Source organism: Mercenaria mercenaria, chromosome 17 (genome assembly GCF_021730395.1).
Source record: "Mercenaria mercenaria strain notata chromosome 17, MADL_Memer_1, whole genome shotgun sequence".
Classification (NCBI taxonomy): Eukaryota; Metazoa; Mollusca; class Bivalvia; order Venerida; family Veneridae; genus Mercenaria; species Mercenaria mercenaria.
In genome coordinates this window covers 20,781,049-20,805,273 of record NC_069377.1, presented here as the reverse complement: position 1 = coordinate 20,805,273, position 24,225 = coordinate 20,781,049, and the positions used below count along the sequence as shown (strand labels likewise).

Genomic DNA, 24,225 nt, shown 5'->3' with positions numbered 1-24,225 from the left:
GTTGGAGGGTTGTGCGAGAAGATAACGCCATCATATAAGTAACATTAAAAACTGCTACCGGTATTCATATTCATTGCATATTCCAAATTGTACTGTTCAAAGCAAGTAAGGAAGGTTTTTCTACAGATTTCTACAATATTTCTATATTTAGATATTTTGAAATACAGATTTTGCTCCGGATAGCATGCACTTATACCGTCCACGGTCCACTAGTATTTCATAGAAAACATCAAGCGTTATTAACATCAAAGCTATTTTTTCTTTGTGTATATCACGCATTCGTCTTAGTTCTTGTAACAGTTTGTACTTATTCGGGAATGAAACATCATTCTGTGTAAAATGTAACATTACTAATGTTTCACAAATGTGCTGTTTGTAGGTGCTCTAACTGCACTTGCGGCGGAAGTTATTCCCACTGATGCTGTTGGCCTAACCAGTGCATCATACAGGAAGACTGTAGCATGTGCTCTACTCTACAAGGTCAGTCTACGTGAAATGCTAACCTTATTATGTAGTAATTTTAGCTAAAAAAGCTAAACAGGGTACATATTTTAAAGAGAGTTTTACACAGCCAATGATTGTTTTACCTTAATCAAATGATTATGAACATTGTTACACTGCAGATTATTGTGTGAAAGTTGTTACCTTATCGTTCATACTGAAATGGCATAGACAACTATATTTCGGCTCATATATATAGCTCTCCAGTATGTAAAGATCAAACTGCTAAACATTTACTAAAATATATTATAACTATCAATTTAGTGCGAGTTGTTCTTAGCTTCATATTCCCGCTTTTTCTTTAGGTGCTTCTTTGAATGTGCATTTTTGTTACTGTATCAGTTTTTCCTGCGGGTTCTCGGAGACTCGGCAAGCTATCAGTACAGAAGTGCGGCAGATGTACTTCACGACATACGCCCACTGTCGTCTGGGGTGCAGACATACGACACGAACAAACAAGAATGGCCGCTGAATGAACCTCTTAAAAAGTTAGAAGCAGACCGTCAGGTGAGTCTACACTTACGTCAATAGTTTAAACTATTCACTCGAGGTCCAAAAACCAATCAATAGGTGCTTCATTATATGACATTAGAACTACATTAACAGATTTTTAAGTCTCTACTTAAACTCTTCAAAAAATTTGCTTGGGTGGGCTAATCGTCAAATGTTAGTAAGACTTAGGACCCGACCCATTTGCTTAAGAAATTATATATCACAGACAGTGATTTGCCGTTGAATTAAATTTGGAGTGCAGATGAGAAGGAATTATATCACGACAGCGCTGCTCTCGTGATTAAATAACACGCATCTGAACGACATTAAATTAATTTATTCAAGACACAATCAATGTATGAAATTACTATTTTAATTCTAACACGATATCATTCACAACATCCAGCAAATATTTTCTTTTGAGTATGGTTTTATTTTCCAGCAAGCAGCTATGACGTTCAACGTTATCAAATTGTGACGTAAAAACTGTATTTTTAGCTCACCAGAGCACGAAGTGCTCAAGGTGAGCTATTGTGACCAGTCATTGCCCGGCGTCCGGCGTTGTGCGTCGTCCGTCGTGCGTCAACATTTTCCCTGTTAACATTCTAGAGGCCGCATTTGTGACCCAATCTTTATGAAACTTTGTCAGAATGTTTGTCTTTATAATTTTTAGGTCAAGTTTGAAACTGGGTCATGTGGGGTCAAAACCTAGGTCAGTAGACCAGATCAAAGGGAAATCTTGTTAACACTCTAGAGTCCACAGTATAAGTTTGAAACTCATAAGAATTGGTCAGAATGTTTGCCTTGATGACCTCTGGGTCAAGTTTGAATCTTGGTTATGTGGGATCAAAAACTAGGTCATTCGGTCAAATCAAAGGGGAAAAAAATGTTAACACCCTAGAGGCCACAGTTGTGAACAATCTTTATGAAGCTTGGTCAGAATGTTTCTATAAGGATCTTTAGTGTTTCAATTTTTTTTACATATTTAAGCTCCGCTTACAGACCTACGCGCTGTGTACCGGATTACATGGTAGAGTCAAAGCGTCCAGTTAAAACGAGTCCCGCTCACCTATCTTCCAAGGCGATGGTAGCTTTATCCAAAATAGTTATACATGTAGAACAGCTGATGTACATAATCACTAGGAACGGGTCAGTTTTAGTAGAAAATACTGCAATAATTTTAAAAAACTGACATTGAATAACCAGTAAATGCGCCGACGGCAATGATAAAGTTCCCGTCGTAAAGTCCGAACAAGTCTGTGAGGTGCGGAAATGGATCAACCACTTGTGCCACGTAACTATTACATGAATGATGCGTTAGTGGTTACTGTGCAAAGAATCTAGTCATTATAGAAAATGATCATTGCAGACTCTTGACAGTTTAGTTGACCTGTTTTAATTTTTAAAGTTATATAGTTTCTGTAACTGTTGCGCTGTGAAGGTGACACAAAACATGATTCGTTTTTTACGGGTGTCACTTTTCCGTTGTGGTCATTTTGGACAACAGCAAGTGTTTTACATATGTAATTGTCCGACAGATTATTCTCTTGGAGTTTAACTGGATCTACTGGCATGTAAATAGACATTCAGTTGGTTTGGTTTCTATTTTTTTTATTTGTTACGATTTTTCATTAAAACTAGGAAAGGTTTTAATTTCTGTCTAAACATTTGTGTTTAAGATTTGGCTATTTTTCCAAATTGCGTAACATTTGAATAAGACCATCTGAACATTGTAAGGCCCCTATGTGGAATCCGATCAAAATTAGGCACGGAGAATCGCGGATGACGTCACTAACCTATACCTAGGTCAAGTTTGAAACTCAAAAACTAGGTCAGTAGGCCAGCTCAACTCTGGTGAACGATAAAAAGCCATCTTGTTTTGCATATTCTAACATGACCCGATTTATTTTCTAAATAAATATGTGTTATTATGCAAATTTGAATATTTAAATATCATGCAGCATATTCAATGATTGTACGTCACAAATATTACGCCATACCGTCAAATTCATAAGGTTAGGTTCTTTCGTCCTTCGATCCAAAAATTTGTGACGAAATTGCCGGTTACTAGCAGAAAACATGTCAAAATGGGTTTAGCATCCAAAAGCAACGGCCTAATTCACTGTGACACAGAGTTTTAAGCCAACAAAACATTAAAGAAATATTTTGCAAAAACAACAGGTGTAAATTATATAAATCATTCTTAAGATTAAGAGAACCGCTTGTAAAACAAAAGGAAACATGACTCAAAGAACTTATAGACTGGCAAGATAGCTGATATTGAAAAGTTTTTTTTCCAGATCGTAATAAAAATATGAATAGAGACTCGAAGCGTATTCAACATACCACGTTGTTCGTTGCGACCGAAGAGGGCTGTAGCTTGTAGTCTTTCAAATATTCCTGTCGCAACATCTCGCTAATAAGTTGACAGCCATTTTGGACTTCTTAAATGCAGAAAACAAAATAACAGCATGTAGTCGTAAAATCTGGAAATCTAAACTCGGAAAAAATAAGCAGAAATAGAGAGTTCTTTAAATTTAAGGTAGAGCTGCAAGAATAATATTTGAATGAAACGTTCCAAACAAGAACAAAAGATATGCTAAAAGAACTTGGGTGGATGCCATTTAACAAAAGATTTGTACTTTGTACTGTTATATATCTTCAGTTGCTACCTTCTATAAATAAAGATGTTATTATTATTATTATTATTATCATATTATTATTATACTGCAAAATTTGTGCTCAGGGTAGTAAAGCGAGGGTGAAGCAGGGTAGTATAGCGAGGGTGAAGCAGGGTAGTAAAGCGAGGGTGAAGCAGGGTAGTATAGCTAGGGTGAAGCAAGGTAGTATAGCGAGGATGAAGCAGGTAGTACATCGAGATTGAAGCAGGATAGTAAAGCGAGGGTGAAGCAGGGTAGTATAGCGAGAGTAAAGCAGGCTAGTATAGCGAGAGTGAAGCAGGGTAGTAAAGCGAGATTGAAGGAGGGTAGTATAGCGAGAGTGAAGCAGGGTAGTCAAGCAAGGACGAAGCAGGGAAGTATAGCGAGGGTGAAGCAGGGTAGTAAAGCGATGGTGAAGCAGGGTAGTAAAGCGAGAGAAGAAGCAGGGTAGTAAAGTAAGGGTGAAGCAGGATAGTATAGCGAGAGTCAAGCAGGGTAGAAAAGCGAGAGTAAAACAGGTTAGTATAGTAGTATAGCGAGAGTGAAGCAGGGTAGTAAAGCGAGACTGAAGCAGGGTAGTTAGCGAGGATGAAGCAGGGTAGTATAGCGAGGGAAGAAGCAAGGTAGTAAAGCGAGGGTGAAGCAGAATAGTATAGCGACAGTGAAACAGGGTAATAAAGCGAGGGCGAAGCAGGGTAGTATAGCAAGAGTTAAGCAGGGTAGTAGAGCGAGGGTGAAGCAGGGTAGTATAGCGAGAGTGAAGCAGGACAGTATATCAAGCGAGGGTGAGGCAGGGTAGTACAGCGAGAGTGAAGCAGGGTAGTATATCAAGCGCGGGTGCAGCAGGGTAGTATAGCTAGGATGAAGCAAGGTAGTATAGCGAGGATGAAGCAGGGTAGTATTGCGAGGGTGAAGCAGGGTAGTAAAGCGAGGATGAAGCAGGGTAGTAAAGCGAGGATGAAGCGGGGTAGTATAGCGAGGGTTAAGCAGGGTAGTAAAGCGAGGGTGGAGCAGGATAGTAAAGAAAGGGTTGAGCAGGGTAGTATAGCGAGGGTGAAGGTAGTGAAGCGAGCAGGGTAGTAAAACGAGGGTGAAGCGGGGTGCATAGCGAGACTAAAGCAGGGTAGAAAAGTAAGGGTGAAGCAGGGTAGTAAAGCGATGGTGGAGCAGGGTAGTAAAGCGAGGCTGAAGCAGGGTAGTAAAGCGAGGTTGAAGCAGGGTAGTAAAGCGAGGTTGAAGCAGGGTAGTAAAGCGAGGGTGAAGTAGGGTAGTATTGAAAGGATTAAGCAGGGTAGTATAGCAAGGGTGATGCAGGGTAGTAAGGAGCGAGGGTGAAGCAGGGTAATATAGATAGGGTGAAGCAGGATAGTATAGCGAGAATCAGACAGTGTTACTGCTAGACAACAATGTTTCAGGGACCTAGGCAAAATACACGTAGTTAAATACAAACTAATTGCTGAAAAACAAATTTACAGTTTGGTCCATCAGATCATTTATATGGGCTTTTTTGTGACTTGTGACTTTAATTTGCTAGATCCGGATAGACATTATAATCATTTTAAATGTCTCTGTGTGTGGTAGTAAAATCACTTTTAATTTTATTATACTCCCTAGTTTATTATAGTTTTAATAATGTCATTTAAATGGGCAATAATGTATTTTAGCTCCCCGAAGGGCGAGCATATAGGTGCCGCTTTGTCCGTCTTTCCGTCCGTCCGTCAAGTTTAGTCCGGAGTATAACTTGAAAAGTATTGATGGCATTTGATTGAAACTTCAAATAATCATAGAGGCCATTGGGACAAAGTGCAGTGTCAAAGAATGATAACTCTCCTTTACCTAGTTTTTTTAATTATCTCCCTTTATTATACTTAATAAGGCTTGTCCGTAGTATAACTTGAAAAGTATTAATGGCATTTGATTGAAACTTAGCATAACTATAGAGGCCATTGAAACAAAGTGCAATGGTAAAAAAATCATAACTCTACCTTACGTAGTTTTTTAATTATCTCCTTTTATTATACAAAAAAAAGCTTGTCCGGAGCATTACTTGAAAAGTATTAATGGCATTTCATTGAAACTTCATAAAATGATAGAGGCAAGTGACGGGAAGTGCATTGTCAAAGAACCATAACTCTCTTCGAGGAGCATCATTCGGTTTTACAGATTCCTTGTTATACACCCGAAGGGACATATTATGTTATGACGCTGGTGTCCGTCTGTCCGTTAGCAATTTCGTGTCCGCTCTGTAACTCTTGAACCCCTTGAAGGATTTCAAGGAAACTTGACACAAATATTCACCACACTGAGACGATGTGCAGAGCGCATGTTTTGGATGTCTCGCTTCAAGGTCAAGGTCACACTTAGGAGTCAAAGGTCATATCAGTTTGTTTCGTGTCCGCTCTGTAACTCTTGAACCCCTTGAAGGATTTCAAAGACACTTGACACAAATGCTCACCACACCAAGACGACGTGCAGAGCGCATGTTCCGGATGACTCGCTTCAAGGTCAAGGTCACACTTAGGAATCAAAGGTCATATCAGTTTGTTTCGTGTCCGCTCTGTAACTCTTGATCCCCTTGAAGGATTTCAAAGAAACTTGACACAAATGTTCACCACACCAAGACGATGTGCAGAGCGCATGTTCCGGATGACTCGCTTCAAGGTCAAGGTCACACTTAGGGGTCAAAAGTCATATCAGTTTGTTTTGTGTCCGCTCTGTAACTCTTGAACTACTGGAAGGATTTCAAAGAAACTTGGCAGAAATGTTCACCACACTGAGACGATGTGCAGAGCGCATGTTCCAGATGACTCGCTTCAAGGTCAAGGTCACACTTAAGGGTCAAAGGTCATATATGACTTTGCTTTGTATATATTGCTCTGCATTGCAGTGCTCTTGTTTTTATTTGGCAGATCTCGTTTTTGTACTTACAATTTTTTTTTAATTACTTCCCTTTTATGTTACTATAAATAGCTTATTTTGAAACTTTTTTTATTATTGGGTGTAGGGAAAAACCGAGAACACTTTTCTGTGGTACAACATGGATGGTACTTCCAATTTTTAGGTCTATTTTCACATACCTGTACCTGATAAGGATTTTTTTTGTAGGCCTTGAATATTTTTTTGTGGATTTGTTTTTTGAAGTTTTCCTTTTGTTGTTCCAGTCCTTTGGGCTACAACAGTCAAGTTCTTAAAATTTTGCTCCCATCCTATGATGTAAGCCTTCGGGCGTATATTGCCCCGCTTGGCGGCGCTCTTGTTCATATTGTAACAATAGGGAAAAATGAATTATTAAAACTTTGTACAGTAGAAAATATCTTATTTGATGCAGTCTGAACTAATCAAGATTTTTTTTAATCCTGTTACCTCTTACGGAGATCTTTAGAAATATGTATCATTTAGATGACATTGTTTGATATTTAAAGAGAATTCATACGGAAAAAGGTAGTCTAACAGTAGTTTGTGAATATAAAATTTCTATATAATCCAAGAACAGAATAAAGTAAGGTGTCTGTACAATACCGTTAACATCGCCTTCTGGGTCGAATTCTTTGTAGTCTGTCTCTCTGATATATTCCCCATCTGACATAGGTCCCTCCGACCTGTTATTATAGAAGATGTACAAAATGATCAGTTACTGTAATAAATGAAATACTGTTGTCACGTGATCTACTCACAACTATCTTTGATTGAACGGCTATAGGTTGGACTAAACTGAGTGTCTGATTTCGAGTCAGAGCTTTTTCACATAAAATTGTCTTTCAGAAATAATACACGCGATTTAAATTATTTGCTAAACCAGTGCTTTATCCTAAAAAAAAATGACCTAAAATGTGGACTGTGATAAATTCTTCTGATTAATCTGCTCTTTACATAACAAGGTTTACATTTTATTCCCTGAAATTATAGGGTAAAATGGGGTAACTGGGACAATGGGGAAACTGGGACACTTTACACTTTTCAGTAAATTGGGGTAAATATTGGTTAGGTTCCCTAAATAAGATCATATGTTGAAAAAGAACATTCAGTGTTAAAGCCTATTATGACAAAACTTTTCTGCCGATGGATTGGAAAATATTTTAAGCATCGATTTCCTTAGACATATGTTGAGAATATTACTAATTAAATAAAATAAGAAAACATAAAATTACACGCTGTAAATAATTATGCCTACTTTTTTCAGATGGTGCATTAAAATATTCTCGTTATGTTCCTGTCTAGTGAAACGCACAGTGGAAATAGTCGTCTGACTTTTTAGATATATTTGCTTATATGTGGTCGGTATATCAATAAGATCTTAAAGATATTTAATTTCGGTACCGTAACGGCTTGATCATAAATGTGACGTCAATTTTGACGCAAGAAGCTGGTTCTTGTATACAGGTAATATCGCATTTAACTTGTTTGAAATATTGAAGCGTATTATGTATCATTGCAAATCAAGGACATGGCATTATTTTTTTAAAATTCTATAAAAATGTTTAATGATTTTGTTTTATTCACTTTCATTTTGAATAATAAAGTGGCCTGTCATGAACCGTTGCGTTGACGTCAGACAACAACGTTATAAAACAGGTGCTTGTTTGTGAAATATGGCATGTACAAAATATTTATATTGGTATGTGTTGATACCTTCAGTTATGGGAAGAGTTGCAAAACTGTAGGTATCACATTACTATTTCATACAATGAGATTTGTTTTGAGAAATTACAACATACTTTATTTTTGAACGTTCCTTTTCAAAAGTGTCCCACTTACCCTAATGTATTGGGGCAAGTGGGACACTGTCGTTAAGAACAAAGTTCTCCATGATTTTATTTTTGAACGAACTGGATGCTGGAAGAAAATGGGGATATGCTCCAATGGACAGTACATAAAATGTTGTACATAACTGGACATAACCACTATAAATTGTCAACTTTTAATCTTTTTCCACAAATGAGATGAAAATAGGAAAGAAAGTCTAGTAATGACGAAACTCTGATATTTTGTAAGTATACCACTAGTTCACAAGCGTGGTCATAATATATATTAGCTTAACTCTGGTGCAACTACTGAATTTTCTACCCGATACCACGTTTACATGATCTAAGTCACTGTTTAGTCACATACGTTTATTTAAAGGGAGATCGTTCCGTGAACCCCTCCCACTCATTCCGCGTAAAATCTGGTGAGTTTAGAATTTTTGATAGTCTAATAGGCTAATACTGATATTTCTTTCATGTTTAAAGAAACTGTCGGCAAATCTTATATTAATAAGTAGTATTTATACTAGGTGAAGCGCAGGAACCAACTGACAGTCAAGCCAACATAGTAGTTCTTTTAGTTAATTACTCCTTTAAAAGATGACGTTGTGTCAAATATTCAGGCTAAAGCAAACACCAAATATTGGCCAGACAACACATTTTAGGTACAGTTGCCAATAGTTTCCGAGAGCGTATGCCCATGTGTCCGTCTAGATCTCCTTAACCCTGCCTTCATTCCCCTCACATTTCATCCCCTCCTCCCCGAGTCTTCCTGTATGCAAAAAGCTAGTTAATGTCCTTATTTCTTTGTGAAAAAAGACACACATTTTAATTGTCCCGTTAATATTTGATAAAATCTATGTTTTAAGACTGTTTAAAATTTTGATCAGTTTCAAGTGTAAAAATCACATAATTATATAAGTACATAATGGATTATGTCAAGTTTATGTTTAATTCATACATAGTTATTTACACTTATAACATTTTTCTATTTTAAACGATTTATATAATAAGCATATATTGAAACAAATAATGACATAATTTAGGCAAAACTTGGACATATTGATTTCTTTATGCATCCTTGTTTTACAAAACAGTCATAAATTGTAATTAATACTGAGCTATATTTTCAGTTTAGAATTCGTTTTTGATCTGTGGACATGACTGGTTTCATTTGTCATAAATGCGACTGTAATATACATAAATTCTAATAAAATTAAAATGTCCTAAGTTACCCCAACTGGGTGGGGTAACTTGGGACACTTGACCAATGTTTAATTAATTTATAGTTAATCACAGGTTATCAGGTATTTGTAAAAGTTTATATTCGTCATATATTATATAGGTTGCGCATACTGAAATATCAATAAATCAAGTATATATTTTGTCTTTCTAAAATATTACTCAACAGTGTTTCTTTAAGTGTCCCAGTTACCCCATTTTACCCTAATACAATTCCATAAATTTCAACATCATTTACAGGAATTCGGAGGCTAGAGCTACTTAGGAACTTTTTAAATTTTCCAGATAGCTTGATTAATCTTTACTTTATCGTCAAGAAAAACTAATTATGAGGTATTTTCCATTGTAAATTTCGGCCATTTTGAACACCAACCCGAACCCCTACTACCCCCACCATCCCTTAAAAAATGTAAATTATCTAGATCTATATAAAATAAAAGAGAGATTTTTAGACGGATTCTTTTTCATTAAACGTTTAAGATATTTAGTTAGCATCAGAGCAACATTTAGAATTTAAAAAAAAATGCGATATTATGATTTTGTCTGAATTTTACAGTGGGGAAAAATACCATCCTTGGAGACCCCTAGAATGATGTATAGTTTATATAATCTAGATCTATAGGTCTTGGTCTAAAAGAATAAAGCTGAAATTTACGTAACATCCTGTTACGGATTAGCTGAATCAAACAGTAGGCCTAGATCTCGCTCTGTATTGGTATATTGATATTAAATCTTAAGTTTATCAGTTAATGTTTTATTTTTTATAATTTTAACATTAAAATACCTTTTTTCTGTATTCTTATCCTCCATTTGCTCTCTGAGGATGCCTAGGGGTACCGGTAACCATGACAGGACGTCATACGAAAGTCATAACGCCATTGTTACGTCACATGCAAAACATGACGTCATGTAACATGAAGTTAAACTGATTGGCGGCTTTTTTTGGTACGTCTTAAGAACAAACTTAAATGTCAAATGTAATCTACAATTTTTATGGCACACCACAGCTGCCTTCTGCTTATACTGCGATGCAGTCATGTCAGTTCGTAAACAAAAAAAAACAACAAAAAAAACGTGCGTTTCATATTTCGTGTATTGCATTCACAATGTCGTGCAGTAGATAAGTCAGTTCGTGAAAATATGTATAAGATACAAAGAGATTTGAAGTACTCTTCTAGTCGATTTTTCAGACAGCCAATAGGACCCTTATTTAAAATGCTGAACCATCCATTCGTGTAGGCCTGTTTTCTTTTCTGTTTTCAGTGCACTGGGGAGGCGGAGTATACGGACGATTTGCCGGCCTATCCGGGACAGCTGTATGCTTCATTTGTGACAAGTACCGAAGCCAATGCCACAGTGCAGTCTATCAACTCGGACGAGGCACTAGTAAGTTACTACACACTGTAAAAGTATACGAGCAAGTTAATTAATCTTAATTCGATATCTTGCAGTATTGTAAAAATATAATGTCTATCGCCGTATACACTGAACCATTTACAACATTGTGTGAATGACGCATATTTTATACAACTAGATCTATTATTGACTTTCCTATGTTTCTAACATATCTGAGGCTTTAGCAGAACGGAAATAAATCCTTGATTATACAAATTACACGATCTCTAAAATACATTTTTATATTTTATGTCCTCCGCCCCTTAAAAGGGACCGACCGACCGTCTGTCCGCCCGTCCCCTCGGTTTCCAATCTATAACTGAAATGACACTGAAAATTGTAGCCTACAGTCTTTAAACATCAAAGGCTGATTACCTATGGTCATTAGATAGCCTCTCTCTTGTTTTGTTCATTAAGTCAAAGATCAAGGTCACGCTGATCTTGAGACTGAGAACGGATTTCACTCAGTACCTAGATCTACATATTATCATGTTATACAGTTCTCGAATTTCATGGGATGATTACCTTTGGTCAGTAAGTTATTCTTTTGTTTTAAAGATAAGTACAGTCTAACCTGTACTAACGGTCACCTCCAATCAGCGGTCACCTCCGTTCAGCGGCCATTTTATGACGCCCCCGACGGATTTTCCTCTATTTTATCACTTTATTCAGCGGCCACCTGCCGTCCGCGGCCAGCGGCCACCGAAATTGCCTCCCGACCGCCGTATTTGACCCCTTTCAGCGGCCATTTTTCTTCCAAAATCAATTATTTCAGGCAATAATCGCCGAAGATACCAGATTTTTGAGAAGCACGTGATTGCTATGTTTCGCGTGACTTTACCACAAGAACGACAAAATGACATGAGCTTCTCAATTAAAACTGATGACCAAAGGTGTAATCCCCTTTTTGTTATGATCAAATGGCCAGTAATTATCGGCAATTAGCGTATCACTTCGTGTCAGTTTTGTTGTTCACAGTTTGACCTCGGTTAAAGATAATACTCGGTAACTAACTAGTAGCATAATATTCGTGATTTTTTATACTTCTGTCATCAAAATACTATTACATTTGTACGAAAACAATTGTGTTTGAAAAAAAAAAATATAAACTACTCCATCTTTTACAGAACGTAACGGCAATCGTAGATTTTAGCGTAGACAATAAGCGCGGAGAGTAGCTTCCCTTACCAAAATGGCGAAAATTGTAAACAAACTTGTTTTGAAGTTGGAAAATTGTCTGTAACAATTTTTGTAGTAAAAAAATTACGCCAGAGTTTTAGATTGCTAAGAAGACCATTCGTATTGCGAAGGCAAATGCACGTCATTGAATCCTGGTAAAATAATAATGGGAAACCCCCCAAAAATGGGCCTAAAGGCTAAACTGGCCAGATGTCTGAAAAATACATATATTGGCTGCACCTCCGGTCAGCGGTCACCTGGCTTTAGCGGCCAAATTGTCTGCTTCCCTTGGCTGGCTGCTTAAGACAGGTTAGACTGTAGGTCAATGTCACAACGACTTTGAGTCTGTAGCTGATTTTACTCAACACTTTCGCTACAGTCTCCAAACTTCATAGGATAATTGTCTGCGTTCAGCAGACGACCACTTTCGTTTTAAAAATTCAAAAGGTTAAAGGTCAAGGTAACAATGGAACCACACAAATGGTTCCACTCAGTAGGCTAAATTAAGAATCATATTGCCTGGCCCCTTTAAACTTCGGAGTGAACTGACTGTCGTAAGCAGATGACCAATATTGTTTTGAAGATCTGTAGTTCAAAGGTCAAGGTAGCAATGACATAAGGAATGAAAATTTTTAGCTTAGTAATTAAAATTGCTTTGGTCAAATGTTCGTACACTTCTTAAATGTGTCAGTAAATGAGCCTTGTTGTTTTGAAGGCCAGTATGTCAAAAGGCAAGGTCATAATGATCTTGGAACTGAGAATGGGACTGGCGCAATACATGTTTTATAATTTTTTGTTTACCTTTCAGTTCTAACTTTCGACTTGTAGCGGGAACAAAATGACGTAGGCCTAATGCGATCACGTGATTGGATACACTGTCAAGTTTTGAATTTAACCTTACAAAAATAAGTGTTTCTTTATAGACCAGTTAAGAGTACAAGCTATTGACAGGCGATTTATATTAGGATTCGTTTAATATTGTTTTCCATCATTGAAAGACCGATCAATCTGTGTTATATTTTAGAAAATTGCTGGCGTTGTTAAAGTGCTGACGTCATTTGATATTCCACAAGGGGCCACCAATGACGTACAACCACCAAGTTCGTTCTCAAAAGAACTCGAACCCGAGGAGGTATTTAATCAATTAGTTGTATAAGTTATATAAAAATATTTTTCTTTTACTTATATTTATTACTCAGCAGTACAGTACAGTATAGTTCTCTGTATATATGAAAAGAGTCAGCTGGTTTGCATTTATGGTTAGATAGCAATTTCCTGTGTTCGCTTCCTATTTATTTCACTAATCATAGGATAGCGAAAAGCTGTTATACTAAACAGGGCGACGGCGGAGTCATATTCGGCGTCACACCTTTGCGTGCAAGATTGAACTGAAACTTAATGCAGTACTTTCTGGTAATCATACAAATCATACAATACAACAACTTCTTTAAAAACAAAGTAAAGCCGGTCTCCAAAATAATACTTGTCGCTAGCTGCCATCAATATGTTCTGTACAAAACAACTAGTCTTGTGACCACGCATTTCAACCAAAGGGACAATATGATTGGCTGAGACATCTAACTAAGCTAGTCTAAAAATAATTATGCATGAAAAAATAATGGAAATGCTGAACACATTTCAATAACATTAAAGGCCCCTGTCTGATTTGTCAGCTGTGAAAGTTTAAAGATACCATGTGAGTAACTTGATAAAAAAATAAGGTATTAGTAAAATATTTAGACATACCTAAGCCGAAACTAACAGCGAAATTGAAAAATATAGTTTAATAAAAATGCAGTAGACATCAACAAAAAAGTTGTCCATTAAGTGACTTTCGATGGCAACCTTAAAATGATGCAATTTTTCTATTTTTGTTATGTCTGATGATAATGTATTCCATAGTTTGGAACCTATAAAGCAAAATGATCTTGAGCCCGACCCTTTTACCATAAAGAGAAACTTCTTTGTTTCTAAGTGTTGGGTTCATGTACAAAATCTTGGGCTACAATATACATAGGGAGCATATTGTTTCTGACCTGAACCCTTCTCAGCTGTTAACCAATTAAGATATCTTAAATGTTCATTAACCAGTATGGGTTCTTGAATCAAGATGAAGTACAAATCTAAACATTTTATTTTGAGTGATTAATTTGCAACTTATTTTTCAAACCCTGAGTTAAGCCATTGTACCATACTGAACAAGCCTAGAATAATCAATATGACATTGTATCAAGGACATAACAAGCAGCTTTTTAGTGCATTGTGTAAGAGACTCTTTCTTACGCAAAAGGAACTTTAATCGAGCATTAACCTTCCAATGAACCAAACGATAAATGTTGATCTAAGGTAACATAAATATATTTGAATCTTTTAGCTGTCATAACACGATACATCAAGAATGGACTTCGACATTAGTTTGTGTTTCAAACCAAATACAATGGACTCAGTTTTGCCTAAATGTAATGGCAATTTGTTGTCAATTAACCATCGACTTTCTGAGAGTTATTCCTCGGTCAAAACCTGTTTAACATTAAAAAAAAAACATTTGCGCGATACTAAAAAGCAAAATCGTAAGCATAAAGTAACAGTTTGTTTTTCACCACTGCTGACAAACTGCAGACTTTCACAGACGAACAAGCCTGATGTGTATATGACCATAAAGAAAGGATTTTTCTGTTAACACTCTAACTATGACCCTTTGATACTTTTTACTTTATAGAGGATGGGACCGTATGTGTTATCCAGTAATAGCTAGATATTGGACTGCACGAGAAAAAATATTGTGTATATAAATCATTGCCTTGTGTACGTATTTATCCTCGTGTCTGATATTAAATACAAAGTCCAGTAATAAACAAATGTTGGACTCCATCTGAAAAATACAAATTGAATTCTGATCCCCATTGAAAACAATTAAATACTGCGAGTACCAAGGCTTGGGTAAGTTCACATCGAAGCTCTAGGGAAGAGTAGAGACCGACTCTATACTCGATACCCACTTGAACGGTATAAGTTAGTACACCAATCGTACCTTTGTTGTTGTTGTTGAAGAGCTGAACTCTGCAAACTACGGCGAGGTAGGGTTTTCTGGTTCCTTGCTTTTCATCATTGCGCTCAATTCGCAGGAAAGAAGTTTTACATATTTCCAGAGCCAAACTTTTTATTGGTCCCATACTTTACTGGTGGGAGTAAGTATCATTTACACAATAGCCTACCCTTCCCTAGAGCTCCGATGTGAACTTAACCCTAAGTATTGACCTGGCACCCATGAATATTCCGTATATTTCCGTAAATAAATTTTCGGTGTTCGAACATAAATAGCGAGGTAACTAAATAATTAATTGATATAATGTTACATGTGCAGGTAGCTGTGCGGACAAAGCGTTTAGCTGCCAATATCAGGGTTGTGGGTTCGAGTCCTACGTCTGACCATATGTTTTTGTCCCCAAATTTTATATGCAGATTTACTACTTATTTAATCAAACGTATCGTGATATTTATGGTTTATTTATTAACGGTAATCATAATCACCGTTGTAAAAAAGTGGAATAGAATTGTTACCAGCGTTCCAGAAAATAAAAACTACAAGAGAAAACAAATAAAATTCATGAAGAATGATACATAAAAATATGTAATAATAAAACAGGTATTCATCCCATTACAATACAGTAAATTAAAAAGAAATGATCTATGTACTTTTGAAGCCGTAGTAACGTGGCTGGAAGTCAGACACATTACCTCTACGCCACCGTGCCATCGGTAAACTTATATGTTACTTTAGTAAAATAGATACTTTCAGGATAAAACTATTGCGTCAATTAACGAAAACCTTTAAAATGTTCTATCCAAATCTAAATGTTCTTTCTAAAATGTTACTTCCTGTTTACTAATGGTATGTAATTTGTTTAAGTTTTGACCAAAATGATGCAACGTATTCTTTTTTCTATCATTTCAGTTGTTCTCAAGTGGGAAAGTTATGTATTACGGACAGTCGTTAGCACTGGTGATTGCAGGTAAGTTTATAATACACGGGTTTTGAAAAACAAAAACAAAAAACAAAAAAGGACATTATTATTATGTGATGACACGTGCGTCTGTACATTCTCTGTCCGTCACACGTCACATTCCATGTCCGGAGCAGAATTTGATAGCAATTTAAGGTATTGACTTTAAACTTGGCATGCATAGGTAGGTGGGAATGAGACATGTGCAGAGCGCATGCACTAAGTAGATGTGTCAAAGGTCAAGGCCACAAATGGAACTCAAGGGGTAAATTTTTCCTTCATGTTCGGAGCATAACTGTATAATTATTCAGGTATCAGGTCAAAGGTCAAGGACGCAGCTATGTTAGATATGCCCGTTATATTTTGTGTCCAGAGCATAACTTAGCTTTTTTTTTACAAAATTATACCCCTTTTTAGAATTTTTTGTAAAGGTTTTATATGTGAGCTGGTATCTCAGTACTCACTGATTTGAATGGATTGAAACTTCAAATACTTTCATAGGTTTCATAGGTCGACTTTGCATTTTTATAAAATTATGCCCTATTTTCAACTTAGCTGTTTTTGTTAAGATTTTGTAAGCTGATAGCTCAGTACCCACTGATGGAAATGGCTTTAATATTAACATAATTGTCCATTGTCATATTATGATGTGCATTGTTCAGGTTTAATAACCCTGTTTTGCGATTTTACAAAATTCTGCCCCTCTTTGACCTTTAGATTAATTCAGTTGACAAAGCTGTTGAATAGTCGAGCGTTGCTATATTCTGACAGCTCTTGTTTGTTCTCTTTTTGTATTTTTGAATACCCAGAGCTTATCTCCAAAAGTACTGAAATATTCGAGTGAAATTCTGTGGAGTGAATTATGTTAAACAGAGGAAGTATAAAGCGAATGAGACATGATACTATCTTCAGGTTACGGATATACTTCAGGGTAATGCCTGGATTCTTTTGCGATTTGAGAGTATTCTCATAATAGTTACCATGGTTACAAGTGTACATGTAGTTTGGTAGAGTACCTGTAATGTATTGTTTCAGAGAGTCAAGATGCGGCAGACCAAGGTGCTAGAGCTGTTAAAGTAACTTACAACAGTATACAGACGCCTGTCATTACTATAGATGATGCTATTGCAGCAAAAACCTACTTCAAGAAACCTTTACCGGACATCACATTTGGAACACCAGACCGTATGTGTCTTTTTGTTATGTAACGGTTGAAACAATGTCTCTTGTCAAAAATGTCGCGGAGAACGTGCGCCTCGTCCAGGGATCAATATTACGACCCTGCGACCCGAACTTCTGCGTTCTCGATACTAAGCTAAGCATATGTGTTGGATTAATATAAGAAATAATATATCTCTTGTTGAACAAAATTATTGTTTGGAGTTCAGATGCGAAGTCATGAGGGTGCAGCCCGAGTGATGAAATAATACGCAGCTGAACGACTCATCACAAATAAAGGACACTTCACAAACACCTTTCCTATGATAATTCCAACGAAATAACATATAGTCCATAACTCTGGCTCTTATTCAAAAGAAATAATGTCCCTTTTGTATCCATTTAATCAGCAGAAACCAGCTTGCCACTGTCATGAGTATCTTAGTAACAGCATAAAGAAATAAAAATTCACAAAACCACTTTTCTATGGTAACATTAACTGAATGACAATGTTTCATTTTGACGTTACTCTCCCCATTTTGGTATTTTCAAAATGGCATCTGTATAGTTTAGCGACATTTTCTAAATTACATTCTTAATTACATTTGTAATATGACTTGCTTTTTTTAACGAGATACTTAATTCAACTTGAAGTCTTAGTGTGACATCACATAATTAATTTAGAATGTAATGTCACATTTAGAATGTTACATCACATTAATAATCTAATATCAAATTAAGCAATTTCATTGGAAAAATATTTTTTTTGAATGCAAGAATGAGCATAACAATGGAGAAATATTACATATACCTCTCACTGGTATGTGGCATTAGCCATTTCACTGGTGTAATATTGCCTTCATCTGACAGCTGACATTAACCTCCTTGCTGGTGTCATATTACCTATACCTGACAGCTTATATTAATCTTCTTGCTGGTGTCATATTACCAATACCTACAGCTGACATTAACTTCCTTGCTGGAGTCATATTACCTATACCTGACAGCTTATATTAATCTTCTTGCTGGTGTCATATTACCAATACCTACAGCTGATATTTGTCTTCTTGCTGGTGTCGTATTACCTAAATCTGACAGCTTACATTAACCTTCTTGCTGGTATCAAATTACCTATATCTGACAGCTGATATTAACCTTCTTGCTGGTGTCAAATTACCTATATCTGACAGCTGATATTAATCTTCTTGGTGGTGTCATATTACCTATATCTGACAGCTTACATTAACCTTCTTGTTAGTGTTATATTAACCATATCTGACAGCTGATATTAACCTAGTTGCTGGTGTCATATTACCTATATTTGACAGCTGGCATTAACCTTCTTGCTGGTGTCATATTAACTATATCTGACAGCTGATATTTATCTTCTTGCTGGTGTCATATTACCTATCATATTATCTATATCTGACAGCTGACATTAACCTTCTTGCTGGTGTCATATTACTTATATCTGGCAGCTGATATGAGCCTTCTTGCTTGTGTCATTTTGCCTGTATCTTGACCACTGACATTAACCAACTTTCTTGCTGATGTCATATTACCTATATCTGACAACTGACATGAATACTATTGCTGGTGTAATATTATCTATACCTGACAGCTGACATTAACCTACCTCTCCCAGATGGCTGTTTGATATTACCTATCTTTGTTCACACGTCCCTGAAAACCGAAAGGGTGACAGAAGGCAATGAATATGTTAAAAAGTATTTATTTAAATCCATATTATGCACATGTATTTAGTGTTCTTTAATGTTTATATCAGAGGCCATCGCCAGTGCCCCACATCAGCTAAATGGTACGTTCGCCACCCAAGAACAGATGCATTTCCACATGGAAACACACGTATGCATTACAAATATAATCCATGAAGTTATAGTTGACTTATCTCTTGCTTGCTTTATTTCACATTGCTATTTTTTCCACGATAAAATTGTATAAACATGCAAACCGACCATAAGGAAAAATTGTAAAACTGCATTTATGATATTTTTATTGAAACTGAAGTCCGGATTCAAACCTACATCGGCGTGGCGGCATCGCCTAGCAACAACAAATGCGACAAGTCAACAAACTGACCAACTTATGTTTAGCTTACAAAAAATTTAGTAATATAGAATGGTTGTAATTTTATACCTGTACGTGTGCGCGTACCCGTATGTACAAACGTCTAGGTTTTCAAAGTTTCATTGCAAGCTATGTACAATCTTAAACGTTGAAATGTACTTGTAAAAGCAAACTTACCGGCGGAAGTTAATTACCTAGGATACAGGAGAAAAATACCGCTTCGTACGTCGTTACATAAACGATTTGCAGCTTGACTATGCAAAAAAATCCTCTGAACAATTTTAGTAGACGCTTTTAGAGTTATTATTATTATATTTGATGAATTACTGCACATACGCGTTTAAGTACACATATGAAAACGCTTATTGTGTGGTTATCGTGCGAACTTCTACTTTATATTGGAACGTAAAGTAGTTTTTGCATTACCCTTTACATCTACTATTGCAAAAATACAATATGGTTATAAAAATAAACTTTTGAACACCTGTACAAACTAATCAAATATATCCTAAAATATAGTTTTTCCATTCTGATACAGGCCAGCGTTTGTGTGCCTACAGAGGACGGCTTTGATATTGTGACAACAACACAATGGCCAGATGGAATACAACAAGCAGTCAGTACAGTAACAGGAATACAGAAAAGCAAGTAGGTGTACAACAAGTGCTTGTTTCAAAGGTTTTTTCCCCATTTTCCCACCATCATTGTAAAGACCGTTTATTTGTCGTTTACTGTGCGGTAAAATTTAAATATAATTGCCTCCTCGCGCATATTTAACCTGAGAACAGTGAAACTACTAATAACACTGTCAAGACGAGCCTGCTTATCGGTAAATCGTCTATGGCAATATTCATGTAGACTAAGGCGTGTTATATTCGTGTTACTCATTTCGTTGTCCCGTGGGACGTTTGACCGTACAACGCGAATATGAAAAGATGTTATAAGAACACGTGATTTTCTTGTTCACTATCTTGTTAAAACAGTATGATAGCAAATGGCTGTAGCTCTACATCAACTACCAAGTTTCAACCTCGCGTCGTTTGAGTTTTCTTCTATTTCTATGTGACCGCATCATACATATATTCTGGACGTGTAAAAATAATCCCATATTTATTTTTTATCATCCTGGTATTGTGTGAGTGTGTGAGCAACTGAGGACTACTGTTTTAAACAACAAAAACAAGCAGCAACGGATTCTAGAATAATTATGAACTTTATATTCACATTCGAACACTCCCTAATTAGGGTTAGGGTTTAGGGTTAGGGTTGTTAGGGTTAGGGTTAGGGTTGAAATTAAACCCACCCTGGGACAAATTTAATTTTACATAGAGTTGTTTAGGGAAAAGCTTTTAAAAAACTTCTTGTCTTGAACCATAATACACAGAGCTTAAATATTTGGCATGTAGTATTGTCAAGCGGACCTCTACCAGCATTGTTCAAAGCATGACCCGTCTGTGCACAACGAAATGTTGATTCTTCAGGTGTATCGGTTGAAATATCACTCAACAAGCACTGGCTATTGTATCGGTGTGCTTCTGTGCAAATAATGATTGTTCAAAGTCTCGATATCTATGTGCGTATGAGTTATATTCTGCCAGTGTTAATTTTGATCTGTCTTTAATCAATAGTGTTTGATATTGCAGTATAGATGTGTCAGTGAAGAGACTTGGTGGAGCGTACGGCGGGAAGATCACTAGGAATAACATCGTTGCAGCAGCATGCGCGCTTGCCGCCAAGTTAACAAACAGGTACAGTAACTTTATTCTATCTTTTTACACGGTAGATATTGTATAATATTACGTCGTTTTGAAATATAAACAAACAAAAGAGTAATTTTACACAACTTTTCCGCTACTATCGCTAATACCTCAGCGGCTAAGAGGTAACGTGCTCCTTTTTAATCGTGAGTCCGATTAACGGGCCCTTTTCGTGTCCAATTTTTTTTTCGAGGGCACTAGAGATCCTTGTTCGTCAGCCCAATTTGGCCGTGCATATCTTGAAAGTATTTGACCAGATCATAACTCACAGGATGTCATTCGCAGAGAAGTTGTGCACTGACACAGACTAGAGTTATAGCCTTTCTTAGTCAAAATATGCAGTAAAAGTCCTCAAGTTTATGCATGTATTTACGTATTTGCCTAGATTTCATGACTCCAGATTTATTCTGTCTTGTGAAGCTTAGTGCACCTTTGTTCGCAGATAGTCTTGAAAAATATTTGCACCTTAGTAGTCATAAAATTTAAAATCACAAAATATTTGATTGAGTCGGAACATTAAGACTTTTTATGCAAGGAAATTATGCATACTGTGTTCAGTTTGGACTTTCAATAGAGCCAACCAGGTTATGTGTCTTGCCTTTGTAGATCGTTCAGTGATTTAAAGTTGGTCGCTTGACTTGAAAAATTTCACTAGTGACATGAAAACATTTAGTTATCATTCGAGCGTGAAGTTTAAGTTTTGTTTTAAGTTTTATACTCAAGTACCAGAGTTATGGTAGACTTTGTGCACAGATTCGCTGAAATACGTACTTTATTTAGAGCCATAATAAATTATTACATATGTGTTGTTACGTGTTCATGTATTGGGATTTGCTAGAGTCTTGATTGACATTTACATTTAAGGAAGATGTAACTTTGTGTAAGAACCGTATTAAAATTTATATGGACAGTTTTATCAGACTTTATTAAACTTTCGCAGCATTGTCGTTGAATTTCTAAATTTTATTATATTCACAACTATGCAAAACTCTTTTTAGAAATATTGTACAGTGTAGGTAATAGTATTATCCAAATAAACTCTACAAGTCGTAAAATGTTTAGTTGGTTAGTTTTCTGTCGGATGGATAATTTGATTGCTGGTTGAATTCATAGACTTCCGCATGTTCCTATGTAAAATATTTGTTAGATTATTTGTTTTTAGATTTTTATTGAAAGCCTTGGCCTCATAGAGGCATTGGACCAAAATCAACGTAACAATTAAAACAAATAGCAAGACATGTCAAACTAATAGATAATAAACAATCAACTTATAGGAATGAAAGCACAGTGCATATACAGTATACATAGACACCTGAGCAAATATAACAAGTTTAGAGCAGACATTTATATAGTAGAAAAGAGCTAATTAATTTTTTTCATAATGTGTTTACAAAAGACTGCTAACTTTACAAGTGTGTTTCTTTCAGTATTATTCATCAACAATGAAAACTTGATAGTATTTGGGTTAGTAACAAATTCTTTTGAAATGTATTTTTTCTTTCTTGTTTGAAATAGTCACAATAAAACAGAAAGTGAAATTCATCACCTAATGAATCAGTGCTACAAAGATTACAAGTTCTTTGATCCCTAGGAATACTGTGAAATCTGCCCTTTTCAACTGGAAGCTTGTGATTAACACATCTGTAACGAAACAAAGTTTTGGCTAAGTTATTTGTTAAAATGTCTAAATATTTTTCAAAAACAAGAACTTGTGTTAATGTTTAACACGTTTTTCAGTACATGCCATGCTATAACTATGAGCAACTTAAATGTTTGACGAACGACTGTAAATGAATTTTAATTCTTAAAAAACATAATGCAGGGAATAATTATCATTTGATAACAGATATATTGTTTATCATATTCACTAATGTTATTGTGACTGGGGTGGGGGAAGGGGGAGAGGAGGGTACTGGTATGTACTGTGATACCTTGATTGCATTTTGCCTATTACATATTTTTACAGAGTTCGTTTCATATATTTTATTCAATTGTAGATGAATTTATGAAATCATTAAGTTGAATTATAGATAGGTAAAATTATTCGTATTTAGACTTTTAGTCTATTTTATGAAATCCTTCAATCATTTTATGCCTAAACATTTTTTGATATCTTTAAATCATTTTATGATATCTCAGATATATCTGATGGTATCTTACATTAAAATCAGTGATATCACTGAACATACTATATTCAAGACACAAAATAAATACGATAAATTGAATGAAGGGTAGGCATTGATTAATATTATTATAGGTTCTTAGCTTAACGATAGTACCATGCTTCCAACTTAGGGATAAAGTCGGTACATGTTTAGAATTTTGCTTAAACATTGTTATTAAATATGCCATTTGCTTACGAAAACACAAAAAAAAAAAGTTGTCAACGCTGTGAAATCTAATAGAAATCGTTGGACACGCAGAAAGTTCACTCGTTTATCTTCACTGTGATCCTATACTCTAGACATTTGTTCTGTTTAGTCGTTTTTTACAGTATTTCTCACTGGTCTTTAATTTTAGACCAGTCAGAGCTCGACAGACTATTCAAACAAATTTGAGAATGATGGGTCGCAGGTTCCCCCACAAGTTTGTTTACCGCGTAGGATTTGATGACAACGGAAAACTACTTGGAATAGATATGAAGATATACGAAGGTCAAGGTTACCTCCCAAATGAGGACTCGGCATCATTTTTCTTTGCTTTCATTGACAATGGTAATTGAAGATTTTATTTTTTGTGTCAGCATTACAACTTGGTCGTTGATTAGTTTAGAAAGTAATTTGAATCAAAACAAGGAAGCGTATTGTAAGAGACTTATATAATATAAAAGTTACTTTGTGATGATTTAGATTTCGTTGGGTTATTAGTATTGATTCTTCAAATGAGTGACCCTGTTGATTATTGTTAAACCATTTTTTCATACGAGTTCTCCGTTTTTGTTGGAAGAACCATTTACTGAGTCCATTCGTAATAAAATGCCCGAAATTATTTGAAACACTCGTTAAAT

The 24,225-nt window shown here is 35.9% G+C and overlaps 1 protein-coding gene and 1 long non-coding RNA gene across 2 annotated transcripts in view; one reads left to right on the top strand and one right to left on the bottom strand.

Moving 5' to 3' along the window:
- LOC123536060 (xanthine dehydrogenase-like) overlaps positions 1 to 24,225 on the top strand; it is a 65,941-nt gene that overhangs the window by 13,579 nt on the left and 28,137 nt on the right. The window contains exons 14-23 of the mRNA XM_045318851.2: positions 380 to 480; positions 844 to 1,008; positions 10,901 to 11,023; positions 13,236 to 13,343; positions 16,167 to 16,224; positions 17,251 to 17,400; positions 19,160 to 19,239; positions 20,000 to 20,109; positions 21,105 to 21,209; positions 23,739 to 23,932. Coding sequence (XP_045174786.2) covers positions 380 to 480; positions 844 to 1,008; positions 10,901 to 11,023; positions 13,236 to 13,343; positions 16,167 to 16,224; positions 17,251 to 17,400; positions 19,160 to 19,239; positions 20,000 to 20,109; positions 21,105 to 21,209; positions 23,739 to 23,932 — 1,194 coding nt within the window. The remainder of the gene's footprint in view (positions 1 to 379; positions 481 to 843; positions 1,009 to 10,900; positions 11,024 to 13,235; positions 13,344 to 16,166; positions 16,225 to 17,250; positions 17,401 to 19,159; positions 19,240 to 19,999; positions 20,110 to 21,104; positions 21,210 to 23,738; positions 23,933 to 24,225) is intronic.
- Positions 3,311 to 10,559, bottom strand: LOC123536062 (uncharacterized). The gene is made up of 3 exons (XR_008368233.1): positions 10,422 to 10,559; positions 7,173 to 7,252; positions 3,311 to 3,437 (listed from the first exon to the last, which is right to left on the bottom strand). It is a non-coding gene; the product is annotated as an uncharacterized LOC123536062 (long non-coding RNA).